Source organism: Salvia splendens, chromosome 6, assembly GCF_004379255.2.
Source record: "Salvia splendens isolate huo1 chromosome 6, SspV2, whole genome shotgun sequence".
In the NCBI taxonomy this organism is placed as follows: Eukaryota; Viridiplantae; Streptophyta; class Magnoliopsida; order Lamiales; family Lamiaceae; genus Salvia; species Salvia splendens.
The window spans coordinates 5,008,769-5,035,863 of NC_056037.1; the positions used below are offsets into that span (position 1 = coordinate 5,008,769).

Below are 27,095 nucleotides of genomic sequence, written 5' to 3' on the forward strand. Positions count from 1 at the left end.
TTGGGTCAAAAAAGACTATGAAAATGAATAACTAGAAAAAATATTGTCCTTCCATAATTTGACAGTATCATTTTTGGTGACACTGAAATCTGAAAAGGGTCAATTTTTTTATACACATTACAATTTTAATTTTTTTCAAGAAAATGAAATTAATTTCTTCTGGTTGATATTTTTACGTCCTTTGTACTTGTATTAAATTCCTAGTTCTTTATGTGAAAAGATGGCATAGAAACATCATTTCAGAGAGATTCGACAAGATAGATGCTAGTTAAATCAATAAATAGAGAATCAATAGTAATTATTAGGCTGTGCAGTAACTAAATGGATCAGAACCATTGAATTAAAGTTCGAAAGACTGTAGACTGAAATATTTATCTCGGTATTGATTAAGAAATGCACCTCCAACAAATAATCTACAGAGCTTATAATAATCAAAATTTTAGCCCCACCCACCAAAACATTAAAGAAAAAAACCCTGGCTGCTCAAAACAAACATGAGTTTAGGAGGTGACTGTGAATATTCAGTTCAAGATATATCAAGGATTTACTATTCCCAATGTGCTAAAACAAAGATAGTAGTATACAAAAGTTTAATTAATTAGTTTGAATAATTTATTATTAGTAGTAGAAATAAGAGTAGTAGGAGTAGTTTTTTTAAACTATTAAATTAATTTTGTTTGGTTTGTACAAGAAATATGAACAATTTACCAAAATAATCAAAATTAAAGTTATGTGTGTGGGGTTATAATCAATGTCTGAACTAATTTTAAAGACCGAATTGTTGAATCCATTATGGTTAGCTTGTTTTAGGTCATTGTAAGATATTGTTAGTTTGTTTTAGGTCATTTTATAAAATCTGGATTTAAAAAATACGGATGTCATTTTAGGTCATGCTTACTATCATGACATAAAACAGACAAAGAATGACCTTCATACTGCCTAAAAATGACCTTTAGAGGTGGTTATGTGGTTCGGCAATAAGATTGAGTTTTGCTTTAACACATAGAGACCCTATGTGTGTATCCGTATATATGAAAATAATTTTATACTTGATTATTTAATGTATACAACCAAAAAGCATTGATCCAAAAAACTGATTTTCTTGCTAAACAATTTTTTATACTCCGTATATTTTAGTTTTATTGTATACAATAAAAAATACTACTCCACTATGTTACTTCATCCATTCAACTAGGGTCTAGGAGATTCATTTTCTATATGTCATCATAGTTGAATTACTGATTATTAATGATTCTCTTTTCTCATAATAATTAATCATTTGACGCGAGGATTAAGAATTCCGCATAAATACAAATTACATGTGCATAAACGTAATAAATTCAATACACAATTAAGAAATTCACAAATAATATTCAGACTCAAGTGTTTTTTCCGCGAATTTCTTAAGCATGAAACTTAATGTGTTTATATATGGTAATCCATATTTATGCATCATCCTAAATTAGGTCGATATTAAGTCAAATTGCCCAACAATACACACTCGAATGATAAATCAATTTCAGTGAGGAGAATGTATATCCAAACTATCATATCATGAGGTATAGAGTAGTTAAGAACAATGGCAAACAACACGTTGAATCAAAGTAGTATACACATCAAAATTGTTTAAAAATAAAATCATTAATTGATTATTAGTTAGTTAGTCCTCATTGAAACATTGGTTTTCCAAATAGAACAATTTTCAAAGAGAAAAAAAATGAAGAATTAGTTGGAAAACAAAGCAGATATTAAAGATTATATAATTGATGAAGTGGTCCATCTAGAATTGCTAAATTGGAAGGCACAGATTGTATGGAGATGATCAAAGATAAATGTGGACATCTTAAAAATGCATTGAAACACACAGACACACACTCGTGCACTCTTGGAAACATCAGTATCATGGCTACCAGTCAAAGCATGGACACTGATTTTCAAATTTGGGATTATTTTACTTCGGCTTAATAGTTCACTTATAGCTACAATTACCAAAATTAATATAGTAGAAGATTGACTATGTGTACAATCAATTTAATTATTGTAATACGGGTCAAGTTCAGTTATTTATGATTACTTGTTACTTGCAGTGCAAAGTTATATATTGTCAAGTTTGTTGGCATTTATAATTTATTATTTTATATGAATATTTACTAAAATAACTTTGTATGGCATGCCATTATGTTGCTTCATAGTTTTGTTCATATAATGTGAGTAGTAGTAATTTAATTCTTTGTGAGAGGAACTATATTGAAATCATTTTAAAATGAAAACTATACAACTATTACTGTATAAATTATAAACTACTACTACTACTACTACTTTTAGTCGTTAGCTAGACACTTCACCTCTAATTTGCAAGTGGAGGTTTGAGTCGTTGAACTCTCGAATAAATAAATATTATTAATAATAAGCCATTACTCTTGAAGAAACTATAAAATTTCCATGAAATCAAGCTCGAGTTGATTTCAAACAGGAGATATTTCCTTCCTAAAATAGTAGTACTATTATAGTGGAGTATTCAATAGCTTAAGATTAAATCAACATGAGATTGCCCGATATTAAATTTGTTGAATTAAATTTGTCATGTAGAGAAGATGAATACTTATAACCCCATAATTACTAATCTATGTACGTGACATTGTCTTGATATTATATATTATGACAAATACATCCAACCAAATAATATTCATAGATAGTGTTCGGTTCGTCAGACAAAATAATAGGGAAATACAATATGAAATAAAATAAATAGAGTTTGTCTATTAGTATTAATTTAGCTATACGAGTAAAGGTAATATGAATAATCATGAGATACAATGTAATTTTTGCATTAGGGAGTCGAGTCAATATATATTATCAAAGGAAGAACTTTTTAGAAAATAAGCAATCAAACAAAAGATAATATTAGACATAGACTTTAATCACAAATAAACATGGTAACCTCATATATCTTATCTGGCAAACCAAATACTGAGATAATGCTATGCATTTGGGGAGTTGGGAAGGGGCATTTGGTGGTTGACACTTGCCAAATGACTACTGGGCATATATCGCTTTAAAGTACTCCCTCCGTCCCGCACTACTCGCACATTTCCTTTTGGGCACGGAGGTTAAGGAATGAGTGATAGACAAAGTCAACAATTACGGCTGTAGGTATAAATTGTTACTAAAAATGGAAAGAGTGCAAATAACTTGGGACGTCCAGAAAGGAAATAAGTGCAGGTAGTGCGGGACGGAGGGAGTACAAGATCTGCAATATTATAAATACATGTAAGTAAGATTCATGATATTTAAACAAGACAATTAAATTCCACTACTATTTGATTTACAATAAAATTAAATACACCCACGTATTGAAATTTAATGAGCGGACCAAGTTAGATGAGTTATTTTTACCTAATAGAGATTTCATGGCCACTGTTGTCAGGTCAGGTGATGGCATCTTACTTTCGAATTATATTTTTATAACATGATAACTAGTTAATATGATAAGAATGTTTATGAGAATTAATAGTACACAATTTTCCAATTGGAATTAATAATTCAACATCCATACATTTAGTAACTAATAATTCTAGAATTTCTAATTAAAAAATCAGACGAATTCAAATATTCGTGCATTTATTTGGTTGGATGGACTGGCTCTGGTTATGCTGTGTGTATTTATATTAGTTGAAAAACAAATAAAATATACTCTTTCTGTATCAGTCAAGATATTCATTTTCTATATTTTGAACTAAATACCTCTCTCCTCTCTTATCATTAAAATATTCAATTAATATTTTTTCTCTGCTTACTACACCTAACAATTCTTTTTAAAATTTCATGTTACTGAAAAATATAAAAATGAGACGGAAGGAGTAGTACTTATGTATATGTCGGCTGATTGTTGCTAGTTTCGACTGTTTAAAAGTCTTTTATCGTTATATACATTTGTTAACTCGCATTCCCAATAGTATTATATTAGGCTACATAATCAAAATTGAAAAGGGACGTGATCATAAAAATATAATTAAAGATATATTTATATAATGTTGTGTAATGTGTAATGTGGAAATGTGACCTAGGCCTCGAAAACAGTATGGTGTGAAAATTCTATTGGAATTGACTTTTGACTGTTGTTTATTCCCAGCAGTCTAAGTTTTAAGTTTCTTTGATGAATAAATTAATGTGCACGTATTTAAGAAACAGCCAGCACAATCATCAAAGCAAATGCTGGATCAGTTGAAATAAAATTACATTGAAATTTTTTTAATAATATAAATTGTCTGAACATTGTATGTCTAAACTAATTAATCCAATGTTATAGCATCAGTGCACATTACTTAATTACATGTGTATGATATCTTTGATGTTATTGGTGCATAGCTAGTAAGATACTACATGATAAGTTGCTAATTTTTCACACCATCTACTTAGATAATTAACTACTACTACTATTTTTAAAATGTTAGTATTTAGTAACTCCTTCACTTCAATAAACTAATCTGGACACAAAATTAGATGCACAATTACTTGTATTGGAAAATTTTGAAAAATGACAAAAATTGAGAGCTCAAATAAAACTGTTCTTAAGTTGAGGATACGGTTGTCCATAAGGCCTTAATCTTTTTTTTTTTTCTGGATTGATACTTTCATATGTGTCCCTTATTTTAATTGGAATATCAAGATTGATTAACCTTTTAAAAGTGTAGTTGGTGTATTTAATTAGAAACATAAATTTAGTATTTTTAATGGAATTAAAATGTTCTTAGACATTTGTAGCTTATTTATTAAGGATAACTACCTATTTATCTATGTTCATAGATGAAGATACAGTTTTTTTGTTCCAACCAAGGTACAAAGATAAACAAAAAAAAAAGGTAAAGGCAACCAAAAGCAATGACTTTTTGCTTGTTAATATGTGTATTACTTACAAAAAGTTAAATTTCATAACACATTCCACTGTTGCACTGTCATGAAAAAATTCCTCAAGTCACAAAACCATAGAGAAAAAATGTAGTTTCTGGATAAAGGTTGCTGCTTTTTTAAGGGGTAAAAATCATACTGCATTAACTTGCTCCTTTTACTCCCTCATTCCCCACTCCCAATTGTCTGTATTTTCCCTTTATTTTGCAGGGGTTCAATATTTCTTCATTTCCATCTCTCCCACCATTGCCACCTCTCTCTCTCCCCCTATCCAGTGTATATATAGACACACAAACTCATCACCTCTGTGTCAGCTAATCCCTGCAACACCCTAATGAATTAATCAAATCCATTCAATTCATCCCTACTCTAATAATCATGACTGAGCCCTACTACAATTTCTGGTTCAACTTCAGTTCCCATCTCCACTCCCACTACTATTCATCCTCCACTTCTTCTTCTTCATCATCACCATTACCAAAGCCTCATAGCATCAACCCCCCTTCCCCATCTTCTTCCTCTCCTCCTCCTCGGGAAGCCCTCCCTCTTCTCAACACCCTCAACTCCTCCCAAGAATCATGCCATGGTGGCCCCATCAAGCCCGAGGAGCATTGCAATTGCGACGACGAGGATGTGACGATAGACCTACAGATAGGGCTCCCAAGCCCTAATTCTGAGCCGGGCTCGGGCTCCTCTGAGGCTGCGGAGAAAGAGGGAGTCGACATCCTCTCCGGGCTGCCCTTGAACAGGCTCAACATGGGGCAGTACTGGATTCCCACCCCTTCCCAAATCCTCATCGGACCTACCCAGTTTTCATGTCACCTTTGTTGCAAGACTTTCAACCGATACAATAATCTCCAGGTATTTTACCTAGTGGTGTTTCGATTTTCATGGCATGTGTGTGTTTTTGGTGTGTGTTGAGGTGTGAGAATATCCTTGTTTTATTATTCTGTTAATTGATCTTTTGATTGGGTCACATGAACTATCTTTTCTTGATTTGATACATTCCATGAAATGTAAAGTAAAATCTAGCCTCTTTTTTTGCTAAAACCATGGTTGAATGGATTTGGGATTGCTTCTTAATTTATTATTGTTGTCTTGTCAAGGAAAACAAAAGTTAGTTTGAGATTCAATCAACAGTCACTTGTTGTGTCAATCAGTCTCTCCTATGTTTGCTCTTTTCAATCAAATCTTGAAAAGAAAGATAAAACTATGTTGCCTTTTCTAAGTTTAATTTACTTCTACCTTTCTGATTTAGCTAACAGACAGATCTGGGTTCAATTTGATTTAACCAAACAATGTCACTACACATTTTGATGGATCTGGTAAATTAAATAGAGTAAGATATGAATAAATTAGGTATATCCATTTTCTTCCCCTTTTCCCAGTTCATCTTGTCTTGGTTAGTCCTATAATACCTTATTACACTATCTCTCTCTCTTTTTTCTTTTTTTGCTTTTTTTGGTATATTGTTTTGAAACTGGGAGATTGGGGGCCTGAGCTGATCTGAGCTAAAATGTGTTGAACCTTTGAAATATGTGCATGAACACTGTTAGCTCAGCTAAAAATCATGTGTAGTTGAAAATAAAAACTGACAGGATGCAAAGGTAATACAGTAGTTGTTTCAGATGTTTGCTTCTCATCACTTTGTTCAACGGCAAAATATATACATCCACTGCTCTAAATGCTTACAAACACCCAATGGCTGCTCATCTGTCTCACCCCATTTATATCATACATACATTCAATCCTTCTTTATTACTGTCATGTCTCACCAATTTTCCATAATGCTTAGAGTTTACTTAGTTTTAAAATATTTTGTAACTATGAAACAATTTTTTGTTAGCTTGAAGAATTACTTTGATACTAGTAGTACTTAGTAGTATTTCTTTTTGAGAGAAATGTAATTCATTTTTTCCTCCAAAAATAAAAGATAAAATAAAGAAAAAAAACCAACTTAGGTCAAAGTGATGATCGATCTCTAATAAATAACATCAATAATGATTCTTCATTTATATGCGAACGCCTAATTTTTGTATTAGGTCAATGTTCCCTATTAGGTTAAGGGGCTAATCTGTCTCTGTTGATCAGATGCACATGTGGGGCCACGGATCGCAGTACAGAAAGGGGCCGGAATCCCTACGAGGGACGCAGCCGACGGCGATGCTGCGGCTGCCGTGCTACTGCTGCGCAGCGGGGTGCAAGCACAACATCGAGCACCCGCGCGCGCGGCCCCTGAAGGATTTCCGGACCCTTCAGACGCACTACAAGCGGAAGCACGGCACGAAGCCGTTCATGTGCCGCAAGTGCGCCAAGCCCTTCGCCGTGAAGGGCGACTGGCGCACGCACGAGAAGAACTGCGGCAAGATCTGGTATTGCTTCTGCGGCTCCGACTTCAAGCACAAGAGGTCGCTCAAGGACCATATCAAGGCCTTCGGCCGCGGCCATGGCGCCCACGGCATTCCACCTGATCTCGACGACGACGATAATGACTCCGCCTCAGAGATTGAGCAGGCTGGGGATGATCATTTTCCTCACAACAACCACTTTTAGTTTTCTTTTTTCTTTTTTCTATAATTATTACTATATCATAGGTTTTCTGTTTAAATATGGAATGTGCTGTGTTTGGGAGGTTGATTTTGGCTTGCAGTGTAGTTATACTGTGCTGCAATATTTTTTTTCTTTTTTTCCTATTACTAGTTATTATAATTAGGCTCTTCCTATTCTCCACAGTTGTGAAATTAATTGTAAATGGCATGGATTGCTGTTTGTGTTGCTGGTGGTGTAATGTATCAAGGTTTTCAATCTTGCCATTGATTTTCACTCTTAGTACTAATTGAATTTGATGTGTGTGCATGGTATGCAGAATGTCTGAGCTAGCTCAAGAGTTCGTTGAGATCACCGGATGATCACTTGTAATTAGTAATAATGGAGTATTATTTATACGTAGAAGACTATGTGTTACTTGTATATATAGATGAAACAAGCATTATTATTATGTGCATAAAAAAACACCCAAGATTCTAGTTTTGGATTCTTTTAGGAAAAAAGTCACTTGATGGGAACATTTTATTCTATGGAAGAGAAAAATGTCAATACTAATGGCGTGTTTAAAGAGAAATATATGATATATCAATGTTATTGGCGTAAAGAAACACGTTAGTCTATTAACCCAAAAGCATTGACATGTTTTATATTCTAAAATCACTCCAAATTTGAATTTTGCCCAAAAAAAAACAGTTCATAATTTTACATAGAAAACAAAAATTAGAATAACAATAGTACAAAATTGGAGTTGTGTATGCTTTCCACAAAATTCTAGGTCACATAAAATTTGAACACATTCATATTTCTATGTTTCGTTGTGATGGTAGGAACTTTTGCACATGGGATTGTTTGTACACTATATTCTCAAAGTAAATTTAGCTAGACAATGTAATTTCCACAAGAGTTTTATTCTTTTTATCCCCCTGGATATGTAGAGAAAGAAAATTTCTTTATAGGTTTAATAAAGTACTCCATTCGTTTCATAATAGTGGAGACATTTCTTTTCGCTATGAAGATTAAGAAAATGATGTGTAATGTATTAAATAAAAAGATAATAAAGTAAGAGAAATGAAAAAAATAGAGAGCATAAAGTAAGAGAGATGGAAAAGTAAGTGAGAAAAAATGTGCTGACTTTTATTAAAAGAGAAAATGACTCCACTACTATGGAACGTTCAAAAAGGACAAAACAATTTCACTACTATGCAACGAAGGGAGTACTTTGTAATTTTCACAAGAGTTTTAGAGGTTTTCCAACGGTTTCTAGCAATTTAATTTAATTAGCTACGCTTACGCAAAGCCAAATGACTAATATTCTCCATTGCAAAATTTGCTTTCACCTTTACAAGTACTCCTAGATAGTAGCCTCCATATTTAATTGTTTGACTTTTAGTATATCAGTTTGACTCTATGGGCTAAAAAATTTAAAATTAAAATAAAATAAAAGCTCAAATTAAAGATCAAATACACAATTTCCTAAAAGATTTAACATCATATTGACTTGAGAAATAAGGAAATATAAGTGTTTGTGGCGTGTCAAGAGTTTTGGCATAAATTGTGTATAATATATGATCGCCAGTTGATTAAACATGTTTCTCGAGTTGGAAAGTCAAACAATGTTTTGGTTTGGGAACAGCCGAGGCTTAATTTGTTAATTAAGGGCTGTAATTTTTTCCATTCATTAAATTAAACTCATATTAAAAACTCATGCCACATCCTTTAGATTTTTTATGGATAAATGAAATATTCAAATAAAACTCTTGTCCCCTTAAATATTTTTTATTGTTTTTTTATCGTTTCTGAAGGTCCATATATCTTAATTGGCATTGTGTGGAAAATTTATACTAGTATTGAGTATTTGAAAACAATACTACTAATAAATTGAACGACGACGACGGAAAGCAATGCCCAGTAACGTATCACACTCCAAAATAATTAGTAACAAGTTAAAATATGCGAAGATACAATAACATAAACACCAAAATATGGATGGAATGAGAGTGAGAGTTGCTTCAAAATAAGTGAAAACACGAGACATGTAAACCCCTATGCTACAAAAAGCTGCTTCTCAAATTCATATGACCAAACAGACAGCTGCTGCTGCAACTATAGTGCCAAAATGAAGGCCAACCGCGGTCCTTGTGCTCTCCGAAGACTGCCCGACTGGTCCTAGTGCTGAAGATGGTAACAACCCTCCCAGGGTCGAGTTCGAACTGCACCCAATTATTTAATACAAATCATGAAGCTACCATACATAAACCATGCTTAGTATTTACATGAAAAAAACAGGTCGAATAAATCTGAGGCTCACCTTCCTGTAAACCTACAAGATCCATAGCCTGCCATGCAAAATGGATACACGAAGGTTGTTAGAAATGCAGGCGAAAGATGGACGTAATTAGGTACATCTTCCCTTTAACAGGCCTTCTAAGGGGAGAGTATACTCCAAAGACTTATATGGAAACAAAATCATTTACCAAGTCGGTGTCAGATATCAAATACGGCATATATAAATAAAATCCACGAAGGTAGACAGTTTAGTTTCCTATCTTCATAGGGGGTGTTCGGTTGGCAAGATTAAATCTCATGATTAAATATATATCATGTTTGGTTCATAAGATTGAACCCTTCAACTTAATCCTAGATGGATAGTCTCATCATAATTAGTCATAGCCTCTCCCCTCCAACTAAAATCATCCCACAACTTAATCCTAGATGGATGGTCTCATGATATTAGTCATGGCAACCGAACGCCACCATAGATGTATATATTAATCTGGTTTAACAAATTATAACAAATGTGGCATCAGGCTTCTAACTTATGTAAGCTGATAAATACTAGCTCTTATAGTCTGAGGGTATTTTGGTCATAAAAAGTCTTTAAAAGTGCAAAAGTTCTTCGAGCAATATTATATCAATGTCCAAAGACGAGTGATGATATTTTTGAAGAATAGATACTGTGGATGATATTAATGCAATAAGCTTCTACCTATATGTAAGCGGATAAGGAATAACGATACGAAAAACTTACTAGGATTGACTGTAGTTGTTGTAGCTGTGCCACCAAAATCACAAGTTCCACCAGAGCCGCGCATCTTCTGATAGTAGTCATTATACGCATAAGAAGCATGATTTTGCAACGTATCCGGGCTGTAGCAAGGCTGCCCTTTCTGAACCGCTGCACAGTTAGCCTGGCCATGCCCGCAGGCCCAATTAAGTCCGTCTTGCAGCGACTTCTCATCTGCACTTGGTCGAGCAATGCAAAACAAGCTTGAAGAATTCGCACCGGTACTGATCTCTGCATCAGCCAAACCAAGGTCATACACAGAAGTGCCATTTGTGAAAACTAGCCCCCAATTTCTCTCAGAAATTGGGCCAGGCCTCTTGTCTTCGTTGAAAAGTTCGTAGATGTACGTGTTGATAGGGACCGCAGGCTGGCTAGGCGGACCAGAATCATTCGACACGCGCCTTATCAAATTATTGATATACACCTCAGCATTTCCTGAAGTTGCATCAGGCTCGTTGCTACCACCGAACCACGGCCATCCAGTTTCCGTTACAACGATAGGTATACCCGAGAAGTTGAGGTCGGCTATGGAGTTGTAAGTGGCATCGATCAATGCATCAAACATGCTGTTGTAGTGAAACAAGGTGTTTGGGTCAACAATCTGTTTAACGGGCGAGAGTGGCTTGAAAAGCGTATAGTCGAGAGGGAAAATGCCGTTGCTCTTCACATACTCGTAATAAGGATAAGCATTCAGCATGTAAAAGGACTTTGTGTTCCTCAAGAACTGAAGGATCTGAATCATGGTAGAGTTCAACTCTGTGTTGAAGGTGGCCGTGGAAGGAGGGAAAGACCGAGAAACGACGTCCATTGAATTAGGCGTCGACACTTTAACCTGGTCGTTGAGATTTGAAGCAACCAGGGCTTTGTGCAGGTTGCTCATAGCAGGGACTAAAATAGGCGCGGCATGTGGCAGAGTAGTGAGGACTTCGCTTCCCACAGAAATTGCGGTAATATTGGTTGAAGGAGCATAAGCGGCGACGTTTTTATTAACCCAAGCTGCTGCTGTTGAAGCCAATTCTCCGATTCCTAGGACCTCCTTATTTGTAACACTGACCATGACTTCGATGCCGGTGTTTGCAAGAGCGTTCAGCATGTGCGCGTCCGCGTCATAGAGACGCACATGAGTTATTTGATGAGCTCTGAGAATCGCAACTATATCAGGAGGCGATGGCATGTTAGAAACATCAGTTCCAATGTTGACGCCCACGAACGCCCCTGCACGAAATTTCAGTACATTTTGTTTTGTTAGACACTTATTATAAATAAAAGAAACTTGAACAATGTTAATTTCCAAGCTAAGAAACTAAGCCATCAATTAGCCCTATCACATTATTTGATTAGGAAATTTCCACAACTATTCTATAGGTGTCACTGTCCTTTTTTGGATCATACTTCTCTAATATCAAAGTTAAAGATGTCGTATACGATAATCAAATGTAGTTTGGTCCAACATATCTTCAAAAGGACACATACTAATAATTGGAGTTCATCCAGAAGATTTATCTTACATCTAGTGAACTCGGACAGGTATCCCGGAATATTGAGCAGCATATATACATCAAAGGATGCTTGAATTTCGCAGACTCACCAGTAGCATTGCAGAAAAGACCACATATTAGCAGGACCGCGTTAAGCCATATTCGGAGCATCATCAGCAAGAACTATACAGCTTTTAGCTTCAACGTTCCTTCAACTGAAACGCTGTCCTTTGATAATGTCGCTGTTGGCAATAGAAAACCAGCAAGTTTTACCCCTCAGAAGACTAAATATGCCGAAAACTTAGGAAATAGGTCCTCTGCCTCTTATACAAACAAATGACCTCCTAGTAATTGACAACAAGAGGGCAAACCTGCATCAATAATCTGGGAACTAAGTGTCATATACCGAGTATTTGTGGTAAGCAAGACAAATCCAAGAAATATGTGAACTCAAGTATGTCAATTTTGAACTAGCATACAACATAAATGCAAGCAAGTGGACTTTGTAGAAACATTAGCACATCATCAGCACATGCATAAATCAATCCGGGATTTTGCCCGTATGAGAATCCAGAACTCCTGAGTGAGTGAGAAGGCACCGATTAAGCTTGTGTGCCTTAAAACCCAACTCGGGTTACTGTATAAAGAGATCCAATCCAACAAAGGAATGCATATGCTGCGAATAAAATTCTGAAATGAGAGAAAAAGTGTAAAACCATCATCAGGCAAGAGGTCTGCTGATACATACCCCTATATACAACCCCATGCAGTCACATTATCCATACACAATCCTAGTGAGAACCCACAGCTGTAAAACAGCTCAAATTATAGATTAGACCATCAGATGTATTAACCTACATAATTATGTCCAAACTATCTATGTTAAGGCTCATTCCACAGATCTCAGACCCATGTACAAGTTTTAAACTTTCTCAAAGAAATATTGAAATATATAATAATAGAAGACTACATATAAATATTGTTCTCCAGATCACAACTTAACAAATATAGAAACCAAGAATGGCTAATCTAGTGGAAAGTCCTGCCTTAAAGAAATAGCTGGTAGCAAAACCACATTATTATTAACAGGGAATCTTTCTGAACAGGTTAAAGACTAAATCTTTATGCTATAATTTCACAAGGGCAGTAAATGCAAGTTCAACATTACACTAGCCAAGCATAAACACAATGCCACACAACACAAGCCAAAGAAATTAAGTGAGAGAGAGACACCAAGAATGTTCATAGAAGAGCAGTAAAAGGGCGGAAATTAGCAGGAATTTGGGCAGAAAAAACTCACTGATGGGAGAAGACTGCAAAGAAACACAGGGGGTGGGGGTAGACTGTGGAAGTGGTCTCAGACAGCGTGGGTTATTCAATTTCAAATACTCCACTGGTTGTTGTATGACGGTATGACCCTTGTCCGAAGCAAAGATTGTTTTTTTAGTGCGAAAAAGAGTCTACTGCATTTACTATTGCCATGAAAATGAATTGTTATTGTACTACTTTACTTGGTCGATAAATAAAAGACCCCAGCCCGAGTAATACTAGTACGTATCTCTTTTGTTTCCATTTGACATTTCATTAGTAACAACTAACAAACACAAGTTAAAGAATGCAACAAAGCAAAAAAAAAAAAACTAACAAACATAAGTTTTAAAATATAGAGATAGAGTTGTTTACTGTGATTTATCTTACATGTATATTTATGTAGTGGATACCTTATTCCATAATGCACAAGATTTATGCTTAAATTTAGCAATTTTACTTTTGTGAAAAATGATGAATAATTTTATGACTGGGAGAGATTCGAGACCACAGCTTTAATGATCATAGAACTATACTATTCAAATGGAGTATTATAACAATTGATAAATATGGGGGAAAAAGTTTGTCAAAAAGCATATGATAAAGATTAAAGACTTCCGGATAGAAAAGCATACACCGGGTTTAGAGGAACCTCAATTGGAATCATTTTATGCACAAAAATAATTCTTACAAAATGTTGTTGCAGCAGTACAAATTTTCATGATGTTAAAGAAGGGAAATGCTACGTGGCCACATTATAGCTGACCATAAAATGACATTTCGGTAAAACTTAGATGTTATAGCTCAAATAGGTCATTTAATGCTCCAATACCTTTACACTATTACCCTTTCTATTTAATTGTAATAAAATACATGAGTTATACTTATATTTGCATAAAAGATATTAAGTTAATGCAATAATAAAAAAAATAATATTTTTTATATGGAATCAAACTATAATATGGTTAATAATTAAAATTTAACAAAAAAAGAAAATGAAACCGATGCATTTACGAACTACGGAGTATAATAAATTAAAAATATAAAAAAAATATTCAACTACATGGGTTATACTTATATTTGTATAAAAGATATTAGGAGTTATATATTTCAAGTAAATGGCACAATAGTCTCAACATGTTTACTCTTTTTGAGGTGTATCGATTTTGTTAAATTAGCATTAATCACACAAATATTTATTAATATTTTAAGTTTATGGCTAGCTATATTATGGTTATTTAGCATCACCCGTTAAAGAATATGGAATGTGAAAACAGGGGGGAATTTAGACCACAATCTAAAGTATAGAACATGGGATCCAGGAAGATGCCAGAAAATATGTGCAACAAATAAAGTAAAATAAAATACGTCATAGTGGGCCCGCATTTGATTTCATGTTTTCGAAAAGCCTCGAAAATTTGCTATACTCCAATATATTGTACAATGTGAAAGAAAGAAACGACTTGAAAGTAGATAAACAGATTTCATTTTCTTAAACATATTTTTATTCAAATTTTTAATTTTTATTCAAATTTTTAATTTTTTATTATAATCAACAACTTTTTTTAAAATCATACATTCAACAATCAGTCTAAAAATATTCATAAGTTGGAATTTATTACTAACTCACACGTGGACATAAATTGGGAGTAACATTATAAGGGATAAAGTAAGCAAGAAAATGTTGTGGATGATGAATTTGGCATATGGGCATTCTTCTTCACCACTATTTCAGTTCCAACCCAATGCAACAAGATTATCAAGAGTGAAGAGCAGAGCATCCCCAAAATTAAAGATTTTGAGCGCCCAGAAAAGGTGTTTGAGGTGCAACACCTTTTATGAGGACTCCCACAACTCCCCTTCTGCTTGCTCTTTCCATGGCCACGCCACTGGTATTATCTATCAACCCCTTCTTCTTCATAAACCTCCAAAGTTAATCGTATGTATAAAGTGTAATCCCACTTTAACTTTTTGATTTGTTCATAAAGTTTGCAACTTTATACTCCTTACTATTCCACTCTATGGTTTGACATGTGCAAGATTCTTGGTGACTGTGTCAATTCCCCAACTCTCTCTCTCTCTCTCTCTCTCTCTGCTTGGGAGGGCAGAGCTTTGTTTGTTCAATCTCATTAAAAGTATGGGAGTCTGCGTGGTTGTTTTTATCCTTGGCATCTTAAATGTGTAAATTGAAACTACTCAAATGTATGGAATTGGTCTGAATTGGGGCTTGCTGCTTCATTTCCAACTAGGGTTTATTGGTTAATGAAAGTAAGCATTGCACGGTAGCTTAATCTTAAATGGTAAAGAGTCCCATGTTTTGTTAGATGAGTGGTGATATTGATCATTGATGACTGATTGACTGGTGAATAGGAGATAGTCCTAGATGAGATAACATTTGGATGAACATGTTGAACTTATGTGGAGAATGTTATTTATACTTGTTACATAAACCAGCACGGTTAGATGTAGGAATTGACATATTTCATGGGAATTTGTCATCAAGATCTTGGATATACACTCGCTTTCAATGAATCAGGTTAGAAAACATATCCTCTCAGTTGGAGGGATATCTAGAGAGTCGTATCATATTGAGAATGTTTACATGCTGTACTTAATCCAAAAGGAAAAAGGGTCTTTATTGGATTAGATACTAATGATCTAACACTAAAATCACTAAATTGCTTAACTTGGAAAATGTCTATGTAGTATGCACACAATTTAGATCTTTAGTAGAAGCACCTAATGTGGCATAATCTCTGAACCTTACTTTTTGTCTTGCTGTTTGAAAACTTGTCTTAATCATCAATAAAGTAAGGCATATTTTCCTTGATGGGCTCATTAATGTGGATGACAGACTAAGATTTTCAGCCTTTTTGGTCCCCCAGAAGTAGCCAAAGTAGTTGGCCATTTCCATCTTTATAGAGAATGGAGAAACTTAAAGTAGGCAACAAATGGCACAGTAGTCTGTGTGAAAGATGCAATTAGCTTCATGGTTTACGCATATGCCTGTGTGTTAAGAGGCTTATATGGTGGCTAATGCACTCTTTAGTTCGAATATCTACTTGTGCGTTGAGAGGCTTGTACACAACTAATCTTGGTTGCTTCAATAGACTTATTATAGTAGATAAAGCTTGAAGTTCTGTTACTTCATCCTTGCAAAGTGCTTCAACTCAGCTCGTAATGGAGATTATTGTGCACGGATCTTCCTACCGTTAACGTTAGATGAAACTCTTGTCTTGTTAGTTTGTCTTGTCTCAAAAGATTTACTCTATAAAGATGCATATATTATCTACTTACTTGACCGCCACCATTTTACATATAAACAGGGGAGAAGGGGCTATTTGCATATGCCCCACCTCACCAAGGCATTGATGGAGAGTGGAGCGACCTCTCCGGTGTAATCGTCTATAGATGGAACGACAGAGATAATCGCCCCAACACCGGCCGCCCCAACTGGAAGAAGCGATGGAGCTGCTGCGCTGAGTACGACGAGAACGCCCCTCCCTGCCAAAGAGGCCCTCATGTATCCTATGATGATGGTTTCACCATGTACTAATGTTCCCACCTCTCCAAGATTAATTGTAAGAAATGAAATACAGTATACTCCATTAATTATACAGTCCTATACACATTGGAGAGCTCCTGACAAATTAATGAATTTCATGCTTTTCATACAAGCTCCAGATTACATTGATCATACATGTCAATATCCAGTTTTTTGTGTTCTGTTTTTCTTCTCTTTCAAAAAAAGTGATGGCGGGTGGATTTTATTAAAAAAATTTGAAATAGAATTGTTATGAGTAATAATTGGAAGATTACTATATTGGGCAATGGCATATGCGAAAGAGAAAAACGAGGCGTGATCCTTGAAAGTTGACATCATCCCCTATATACGCTCTCAAATTCCTTCCTAATTTATTGATTCATCATTCACTTGCGAGTTGCGAGCCTTCTTTTCGTTATACTCAAGCAAGCAAATTCGTGAGTTTCCGCACGGATTCTCACGAACGCCATGTCTAAGCGGTATTCATCTTCTCTCACCTCTCCACAATTATAGGGCTCTGAAATGCTGCAAATCATTTAATTTGTCTGGCGTAATGATGAAATGTTCCGAAAGGGGGGAGAATTAAAATTCATGGCCTTTTTCTTGTAAATTTCACAAATTGTTTTTAATTCAATGTTCAAATTATAAGAGTTGCCAATAACTAGTGCTGGCTTGAGAAATCTGTATCTTGTTTTTGGCTATTTCTGGAACATGCTTATTTGTGGGTGAAAAATATGTAGCAATAATTGTTTTGAAAACAGGGTTATATGTAAATTTTTTGCCCATGGCGCTTGCTTGAAAGGGGAGCACTGTGAGTTTGCGCATGATTGGAAGGCCCCATCTAGCAATGTATCATTCTGTCAATCTGCTTGGATTACCAATAGTTTTATGTAGATTTCTTCTAACTTGCTTTATCTGCATATTGCAGATATGTACCTTCTATCAAAAGGGGATTTGCACATATGGTAGTCGATGCAGATACGAACATGTCAAACTTTCTCCTTCTTCATCGGATAGTCCCCTCCCCGTTGTTTCTGGAACTGCAGTGTCCGCCACAGATTTGGCACGAAATGTTTCTCCCCCATCAGGACATCATGATATGCTAAATGATGATAATCTCATGGGCCATTCGAACGATGCTGGTCCATCTGGTTATGCTATGTGTTCTTTTGCTGCTGTTGGTGATTGCCCGCGAGGGGAAGACTGCCCTCACATTCATGGGGATGTATGTCCAATCTGTGAGAAACGATGCTTGCATCCCTTTAGGCCTCAAGAAAGAGAAGAGCACTTGAGGTCTTGTGAGAAAAGGCGTAAACATTTAGAAGCACTGAGGTGTAGTCAAGATATAGAGTGTAGTGTGTGTCTGGAGGCTGTCCTCTCGAAGCCTACGTCAGCGGAAAGGAAATTCGGGATTCTATCAGAGTGCGACCATTCATTTTGCATATTGTGCATCAGAAATTGGCGTAGTAGCTCTCCGAGTTCTGGGATTCATGTTAATTCTGCTATTAGAGCTTGCCCTATATGTCGAAGACTTTCATACTTTGTCATTCCTAGTGTCGTCTGGTATTCCTCGAGTGAGGAAAAACAAGAAATTATTCAGAGCTATAAGACAAAACTGAGGTACAACTTAGCCTCTCACTCTTCCCACTCCCCTCTCTCATGAAACAACAACCTATTGTAATTTGCTTTTTGCTCTGTTTCAGGTTTATCGACTGCAAGCACTTTGACTTTGGGAACGGGACTTGTCCATTTGGGACAAGTTGCTTCTACAAGGTATGTTGATTCTACTCTAAACACACTTTCATGCTTCATCTTTGTTTATGGACTCTTCTTTCAATTTAGGTGTATTCCCTGTTAGAAAATAAACATGGACTATTCTAACTGCCTAACTTCCTCTACAGTTTCTACGAGATTTTATTCGATAGACTTGAATGTTTATTTCAGTGGTTGGCCTTATTTGATGTGTAGGATGTAAATTTGTTAGACGGAACAAGATATTAGTCGCATTGAAACACTCTCTACTCCCAACTCGTTTATAATTTTAATGGCCATTTTTCTGATGTTTTCCTCTTCTCTGCTTACTTTCTTATATATCAGTTTTTGTTGCATGAATGCCCACTAACACCCAAATATTTGTGTGTACTCTACTTTTTACAGCATGCATTTCAAGATGGTCATCTTGAGGAAGTTGTTGTACGCCATGTTGGCGGTGATGACGGAGATAACAGTCATTGCCAACGACATTAAGGTCCTTTCTCCTACCATCATTGGAAGCATTGGTTTATGGTTACCTATTAGTATATTACTTGTTCTGCTTGATTTATGTTCTTACCTGCGGTTATAATTCTTACAGGATCTCCGACTTCCTTAACTTGCAGATAAGATGATTAAACAGTTTTGATTTCTACTAATTCTTCCATGTCAGTACTCACATCTCCTTAACATATGGCAATTGATATGCATATGCATCCCTAGTTTTCCATGTTGTTACTAAATATAAGAAGCTTACACAAGGAATTTGGTGGGATGATCCCTAGTTTTCGATGGCAGCAGGGAATTTGGTGGGATGATCCCTAGTTTTCGATGGCAGCAGGGAATTTGGTGGGATAATGTTCAAGTAGCATTTTGACAACCTATGGAACGAGCCTGCTTTTGGGCAAGTAAGCTAAAATTAGTTATGGACTCAATTCATGTGTGACAACATATGTTTATGTTGAAATAAGATTGAGATGTAGGTTTATCTATATTCTGAAATATTCTCATCTCATTTTCCTTCATCAATTTCAGATGCAGCTATTATTTGAGTTGATGGAGCACTGATTCCGTCTGCCATTTCTAACTAAACTGATAGTTAAGCTGGAATATATTGAAAAGTGAAAATGATGTAAATCTATTAACTATACCAAGAGTGAGGTTTTGGTACTCGTGGGCTTACCTTGTGCGTTGTAATTTTCCTATTGCTTGGAACATGTACGCATTTACTCCTTTATTTATGAATTCTTTACAATTCACCATTATGTTTTAATTAGTTTATTGCTTGTTTTAATAACTAGTAGAACTTATTAAACGCTTCCCTATTACTATATCTGATTTTCGTAAGTACTGTAATAAACAAACTAGTTTCATAAAAAAATAGTACTCCTACTAGACTAATCATGAAAAAACAAATCAAAATACAAGCAAATATATAAAACCGGTGTAATATAAGTACAAAGAGGTGTCACCCTCTTATTTATCTCTCTAACCTACAAAAACTACACATAATAACAAATGTAAATGTGTGTGTAACAATATCATACCATGAATCTCTCAAGTAATAAAAAAGAATATCATATCACTCCAACACAGAATAATTTGGTAAAATAAAATTAGTTGTTGAGTAGCACCACGAGGGACACCACCAAGGAAGATGCGACGGCGGCGGCGCAGAGCGGCAGAGAGGCACCAGCACCGGCGTCAGGCGAGGGTGCGGGGGGCTCCACCTGCGCAAACGCAGCGGAGAGAGCAGACATGAGCGCCACAAACATCAACATCAACATCACCATAGCCTTAGAAACTGCCATTCTTTTCTCAATATATATACCAACTGAACTAATTAACTCTCTTCTAGTTTAACTTCAAATTCTCGACACTGTCTCAACTCTCAAAGGTCGTATGGCTATATATATACACATCGTAATCTAGAGAGAGAAAGAGGAGAGAGTAATAACGTGTGGGGCCGGGAAGAGCGTGGACACATGCCCATGTTTGAACAAGTAAACCAGTTTAGAAAGGCAATAACAATTTAGTCTTCTCACTTGATAGGCTAATAATAGCAGCTGTCATGATTAATCATTTTATTTAATTATTATGTGAATAATTCAAACTCGTTTGTTACATTAATCGTTTGAGACTATTTAACTGAAGAATTTCATTCACAAAACAAGTGTTGTGACACATGGTGTGTGGGAGGAGGGGGGTAATTTCGACACATGGCTGGTTTAATTAATTGTAGGTTTTGAAAAACAAGAGGGCTGTTTACCTAATTATTGCTACTATTTTTCTTTATTTCAAAGCTAAGGCATCGTGGTCGGTTTACACTTTTATGTCCTATTTTCTATCTTACTTTCTTAGTTGTTGTTTATTAGTACTATATCATTAGTTAATTAGGGTTTATGGTTTTTTTTCTAGCTTCAGAACTTCAGTTTTTAGTTAATAGTTAATCGTTAGGTTTGATTTTTATTAGTATCAGATTATATACTAATGTTTTGAAGGATATACAAAAAATGTGAAAGGAAATTGAAGAGATCAAATAAAAAATTCTAAATGTTAATAAAAAATCTAAGAAAGCGTCACCTAAATAAATGGTGGGGAATGGAATTAGATAGGTTTTGAACCGGCAATCACATGGGATGTTGATTTGAAACCTGTTTGTGCAATGAGATCATAATTATTATTCGAATTTTTTAATGTGGAACGAATCTGCATAGGATTTTTATTCTTGAGATTTTTAGCATTTTTTAATCCTCATTTCAATTTATGTCGGTTTTACAACCTATTTTCATTTTCTTTTTTGAGGATCTATTTTCAAATTATATTTATACGCAATAGAAAACTTTTATTTGTTTTTAATTTGGATGCTCTCCTAAGCTTTTAATATATGTCACGAATCCACATTTTAATTGGTAAGCACAATATAAAGTCCCAAGATTTTCTTTAAGTCTCAACTTAAATGTATATGCCTATTTAGACTCCTTCAACTATACTCCAAAAATGAGTTTTGACATAAAAATCTTCTCCAACCATACACCAAACTCAAACCCATTTTTGGTGTTTTTTTTAAACAACACTAAATATGGTGTTACTATACAAAATTTGTGAGAAAAAAACTCAAAAATTGTGTAAATTTTGAATTTAATGTAAATGGTTGTAGTAAAACTACTTTTTGATGTGACGTATACTTGAAAATATGTTTGAATTTGATGTAAATGGTTGGAGATAGTCTCACTATGTTAGTTTTGACTATTTCCTCAATGCTATTAATATAGGAACGGCAACTAAGTTAAAAATTGGACGGCATGAATTAGTCTGAACTAAAAATTTTGAAAAATCTATTGCTAATCGGCCGACATATAGGTGGATCCATTTTATTTTTCTAACTATCTTTAACTATTTACTTATAGGATGCTTAGTATTTAACTACTACTATTACTCTATCCATTTGGAATTAAATGTTTCACTTTAATTTGATGGAACTTTCAAAATTATAAATGAAAATGAATAGAAAAAGTTAATAAAAATGACTCATATTTTTTTACATACGGAGTATTAGTTTTATACATAAAGTGAAATGAGTTAAAGGAATACAAAATTTATTTATGAAAATAGTAAAATATAAACATTTAAAATTCAATAATGGACATCTCAAAATATCGATATTTGAGTAATAGTATATAATTACGAACTATTGAAGTATATCTTATAAATGACATAGATTATAAATAGTTATAACAAAAGTACTTAAGACATTTTATTCACAACAAACAACCAATTATTAAAGTAGCATAGTACATAATTATACATACACAAATTAAAACGAGACTGCTATCAGCTTATATTTGACGCAAGTCCACCCAATAACCAATGCACAAAATCCCTTTAAAAATAACAGGGATAGAAACGCGGCATAGATATTTGCTCGAATCATTTCCAAAAGTAGCCATTCAGTTGTTATAAAAATTTAAACACACAGCAATCACAAAAAATAATCATAAAAAATAGTGTGAGCACCTTTTCAAGCCAACATGGACATGAGAAAGATCGCATATGCAACCATTATCGCGGCCGCATCCATGAGCGCGGTCGTGGGCAAGGATGATCATCACGATGATTCGCCAACACCGAGCCTAGACAGTGACATCGCCATCACGGCCTTACCAGCCATGGGCGCCTTGGTTGGAGCCTCCATCGTGTCTTTCTTCGCTATCTACATGAACTAAGCATGAATTTTGGTGGGATAATAATTTTATTTGTTTTCCATTTTTTAGTTTTGGTTATCCGAATGTAATAAAAAGGTGATATACTATGTTGTATATACGCTCTTGCATTTTGCTTTTATAGATTCAATATGTGTATATTTGCTTAATTAAACTATTTCTATATAATTAAACTGAATAATAAAAATATAAATTTAGAGTTCGAAAATTATGAAAACTTTAATTATTGCTTATTACTCTTACTTTGGTCAACCACTTTTGCAAAGTGAAAGATTATCATTACTGCTTATGCTGACTTTTTTTTGTAGGAATAGCAGCTTTATTATTTCAAGGTTCAATATATTAATCAATTTCTATTACTCCATTTAATTTGGTGAAACTTAGAAGATGTTGAAGACTTGGAGTAAAATTTTTATTTAATGTTAAAACTTGGAAGTATATTGGACGAAGACTCGGAGTGGATTTATTTTATTAGAATTTGTTGCGAACTTATTAAATACTAACTACTTACTATTGTGAAATTTTATTTTTGTTGACATAATTAGACGTTGTGGACTAAATACCTTGTTTTTTTGCTTGATGCATACTAATCATGTTATGGCTTTATGATTGTTTTTTTCGATTTATTGACATTTGATATTCTTGACATTTGATGTTCTGGACCAACTATCTCAATATGTCCATTTTAAAACTGGGTTCTCGCATCCAATCTTTTTGTGTATCTGGAGATGGACTAAAGTTTATATTGTCATTCGACATCCTATGCATTTTTGTTCTTTTTGAGAAAAATATGGTGTATTATATTTCAAACATATGTCATAGTACATATTTGGACTTATACCAAATTAGACGCAATTTTAAGCATTTCGGTTGTTATTATATTTCCCAAATTTTCGCACAAATATATGCACCCAAAAACTGCAAGTCCCTATCAATTAGAGCAATGTATTAGAATGAAATGAACTTCATTCTTTTATAAGCTACTAGCAAACATTTTCCAAACTACAAATAAAATTAAAACAACCAACTAATCTTGTAAGAAGCAAAATTAAAATGCATGCATACTCAACTTGAGCTTCACTAAGCCCAATCGCATCCCAAATAAATTACTCATGAACACATGCTTGGGCTTCAACATGTTGAGGTTGCGAGATCCTACAACCCGGCCCAGTGGGCCTTATCCGTGAAAGATAACTTGAATGATTTGGATTTAATTCGATTAATTGCATATCACTGGCAATAATTTTGAATATCCAACGGTCCGCAAATGTCACTTTGAATATTTCAATTTAATACGATTCAATTATGCATATTTCCATCTATCTCTATATTGAAATTAATTAATTATACTTTCACTTAAAGTATGGAGTAGAAAACATTAATTGGTGATCTGGCTATTGGCTACAAGCCTACAACCACTTACTACGCGCCAGCTGTCTCCGGCGTACCTACACCACAAACTTCATATGAATACCGTATTTTATACGGTGTGTATATATATTACTATCATCTTCCCGATTTCAATCGCGATTCTCCGTGACCACGTTTCCTGCTCGCTTCTGGGGTAGGTTTCCCTATCTCTCGGCAAAAAGTTGTTCACCAGTAGTCTCTCGACTCTGTTAATTATGTATATTTATGTTTGTAATTCATCTTCATCTGATTAGTTGCAGGGGATTAGAAGCTGACAAAAATATTCTCTCGTCTCCTCGGCGAACAGGTCTGTCTGATGACTAATTTTGTTTTATTTCGTTAACAGTCTTTTTGTGCTTGATTAATTATATATTTGTCAGCTTTTATTGTTTAACGATCGATTCAGATGCTGTTCATTGGTTGGGTGATTAAATATATCAGGTCGCATATTGAAATGTTTCGTGTTTGTGATATTTTTATTAATTTAGTGAGCCTATTGTAATCGATGATTAAGGTGTTGTATGAAGTTAAATGATGACGACCTGTAACCAGCTAGGGTTCAGTGTTCTACTGCTTCGATTGAATATTTGGATTATGAAATTATTTTGTAATGGACCCATCTTTTCTGTCTGGTTAGTTAAAGCCACCGAGCTCAGTTTTGAAAGATACTACTATAAAAGAAGTTATGGTAGTGACTAGGTGCTGTTTAAAAGGTTATACAAGAAGTTATGATTGGTCTGAGGTTTCTATTAGCTAATGTATGTATTCCCTATTGCTTCTACAATGTTTTCTAGATCTTCTCTAACTTCCATGGAAGTGGGGTCGGTTTGGATAGGTTATACCAGTTCTTGATTGAGTAGCGTGTTGTTGTTTAGATTTTCATGTATTGTGGATTATTGTTTGACAACGAACAGTTCTATGGATATTTTATCTGTTCTTATGACATATGGTTGGTTTGAGAATAAACACCCAGTGTGTTACTGATGAACATTTGATCAGTATTGCATTGCTTCCAATAATTAGTTTGTTCTAATTTTCTGTTATGTATTATCAACCTATCTCTACAGTCAGCTGACAGGTTTCAGCTATGTTTCCTAGATTTTGTCACTCTGTTGCCAATATAGGCAGGAGTGTTTTTTTCTTAATATCTCTTGATAATGGTATACTGGTGCCTTTTAGTTGTTATACACTAGATGTGGCAGTATTACTGTTATAACCAACCCTGAATTACTGTGCAAATAAACCGCACATGATGTTGTTAGGAATATATTGTTTCATGTATTCATCGTTCTTATAAAAACGTAATTAGGTGAAAATGATTGGCAAAATCTATCCAGTTACAGGTTTGGAAATGCGAATTGTAGATATTTAGGGCATAAGAACATGCTTGATATTGTGAGTTTAGTTACTCTTGAAATGAAACGTAAGGTTATGGTCCTGGCTTGCAATTTGGATTTTGTTTTGCGTTATATATTGATTTATGTCAGCTTTATTGAAAGTTAAACTGTGAAAGTATTCTTTTTTCCAAATGAACAAGGAGTTTATGCTACAGTATGTGATCTCATTAATCAATGAAGCTGGATGTACAAATAAAATTTTGTGATGGCATCATAGGCTGCAGGATTTGTTTTGAATCCACAATGTGAGTGTACAGGGTTTATGCTTTATTGCAGGAAAAAAGCTAAGATGGAACAGAATGAGACAGGATGCCAAACTCCTCAAGCTCCTATCATGTGTGCAAATAACTGTGGATTCTTTGGGACCGCAGCTACCATGAATATGTGCTCCAAGTGTTACAAGGACCTGGTTTTGGACCAAGAGCAAGCAAAGCTTGCTGCTTCCTCAATCCAGAGTATCGTTAACAGGAGTTCCTCTGTTGGTGGACAGGATTCGGATGTTGCTGTAATTAGTGAAACACAGATTGTCCCATCAGACATCATGGTGGAATCACCTCAGTCATCATCTGTACCTACTGCAAGTGGGCATGCTGAGGAAGTGAAAGAAGGTCCTAAAAGATGTGGTGTGTGCAGGAAGCGGGTCGGTTTAACAGGTTTTAATTGTCGATGTGGCAGCATGTTCTGTTCTATGCACCGTTATTCCGACAAACATGAGTGCTCCTTCGACTACCGTACTTCTGGTCAGGAGGCTATAGCCAAAGCCAACCCAGTTGTGAAGGCAGATAAGATTGACAAGATATAGAATGCAAAGTATGGCTTTCTTGAATATGGATGCATTGTTTTCATCTCCTAACAATAGGTGAATCGGTTCGCAATCAACATGTGAGGTGTGCCCTTTTGTGGCCGAGTAGCCAAATGCGCCGTTTGGGCATCCCTCCTACCTGCAGTGATCTTATCTCTTGTCTCGTCTTTGTGTAAGGTCTGTTATGATTGTTATTTCAGCTAGTCTTATGTATTCAACTTTTTTCTGAACTGGTCTAGCAAAAACATCTCTACTTTGTTTGGGTCAGTTTTGTGGCATTAGGAAATTTCAACGTGCAGATCTATATTGCAAGAACTCTAGAACATTTTTAAATTTTTATGATCAATGGAATTTATCACCTATTCGATTAAATAACTCATAAAATATTATTGTTAGTAGTATTAGATTTTCAATTTACATTTAATACTCTTAATTAGAGAAATAGGATGCCAACATTGATACGATGAGAGCATCTGCAACGCGTCTCGGTCTCATCTCGGAGAGACGAGACGGCAACGAGACGCCGATGCAGCCCTCCATCTCGTCCCGGTCTCGTCCCTTGTCTTGTCTCGGAGGGTGGGTTCACGAGACAGCTCGCCACGCGCTAGCGCCACGTGGCGCGCGCTGGCTTTAGGCGGGCCGACGAGTGGGCGGCGTCATGT

At 35.1% G+C, this 27,095-nt stretch overlaps 4 protein-coding genes across 14 annotated transcripts; 3 read left to right on the forward strand and 1 right to left on the reverse strand.

Annotated features, from left to right (window-relative positions):
• Window positions 1-5,077: 5,077 nt before the first annotated feature.
• LOC121810010 (zinc finger protein WIP2-like) lies at window positions 5,078-7,787 on the forward strand. Its single transcript, XM_042210882.1, has 2 exons — window positions 5,078-5,769; window positions 7,000-7,787. The coding sequence occupies exons 1-2, from the start codon at window positions 5,287-5,289 to the stop codon at window positions 7,459-7,461; spliced, it is 945 nt and encodes a 314-aa protein (XP_042066816.1). The 5' UTR covers window positions 5,078-5,286; the 3' UTR covers window positions 7,462-7,787.
• A 1,582-nt stretch (window positions 7,788-9,369) lies between these two features.
• On the reverse strand, window positions 9,370-13,490 carry LOC121807639 (glucan endo-1,3-beta-glucosidase 4-like). 3 transcript variants are annotated; one of them, XM_042207913.1, is made up of 6 exons: window positions 13,298-13,490; window positions 12,369-12,381; window positions 12,108-12,239; window positions 10,484-11,734; window positions 9,764-9,791; window positions 9,370-9,665 (listed from the first exon to the last, which is right to left on the reverse strand). In XM_042207913.1, the coding sequence occupies exons 3-6, from the start codon at window positions 12,169-12,171 to the stop codon at window positions 9,527-9,529; spliced, it is 1,482 nt and encodes a 493-aa protein (XP_042063847.1). In that variant the 5' UTR covers window positions 12,172-12,239; window positions 12,369-12,381; window positions 13,298-13,490; the 3' UTR covers window positions 9,370-9,526. The 3 variants fall into 3 exon arrangements, with proteins under 3 accessions (XP_042063847.1, XP_042063848.1, XP_042063846.1); XM_042207914.1 differs by lacking the exon at window positions 12,369-12,381; XM_042207912.1 differs by lacking the exon at window positions 12,369-12,381 and having other exon boundaries at window positions 12,108-12,368.
• A 1,418-nt stretch (window positions 13,491-14,908) lies between these two features.
• On the forward strand, window positions 14,909-19,866 carry LOC121809955 (putative RING-type E3 ubiquitin transferase C3H69). Of its 8 annotated transcripts, none has more exons than XM_042210812.1 (9): window positions 14,909-15,197; window positions 16,632-17,328; window positions 17,611-17,698; window positions 17,778-18,469; window positions 18,553-18,622; window positions 19,007-19,097; window positions 19,203-19,269; window positions 19,363-19,509; window positions 19,637-19,866. In XM_042210812.1, exons 2-6 carry the CDS (start codon window positions 17,318-17,320, stop codon window positions 19,094-19,096), a joined length of 951 nt encoding a protein of 316 aa, XP_042066746.1. In that variant the 5' UTR covers window positions 14,909-15,197; window positions 16,632-17,317; the 3' UTR covers window position 19,097; window positions 19,203-19,269; window positions 19,363-19,509; window positions 19,637-19,866. The 8 variants fall into 8 exon arrangements, with proteins under 8 accessions (XP_042066746.1, XP_042066749.1, XP_042066748.1 ...); XM_042210815.1 differs by having other exon boundaries at window positions 19,387-19,509; XM_042210814.1 differs by having other exon boundaries at window positions 19,400-19,509.
• A 4,419-nt stretch (window positions 19,867-24,285) lies between these two features.
• On the forward strand, window positions 24,286-26,700 carry LOC121808462 (zinc finger A20 and AN1 domain-containing stress-associated protein 4-like). Of its 2 annotated transcripts, none has more exons than XM_042208972.1 (3): window positions 24,286-24,388; window positions 24,489-24,541; window positions 25,908-26,700. In XM_042208972.1, the coding sequence occupies exon 3, from the start codon at window positions 25,921-25,923 to the stop codon at window positions 26,431-26,433; it is 513 nt and encodes a 170-aa protein (XP_042064906.1). In that variant the 5' UTR covers window positions 24,286-24,388; window positions 24,489-24,541; window positions 25,908-25,920; the 3' UTR covers window positions 26,434-26,700. The 2 variants fall into 2 exon arrangements, with proteins under 2 accessions (XP_042064906.1, XP_042064907.1); XM_042208973.1 differs by having other exon boundaries at window positions 24,300-24,388; window positions 24,495-24,541.
• The last annotated feature ends 395 nt before the right edge of the window (window positions 26,701-27,095 follow it).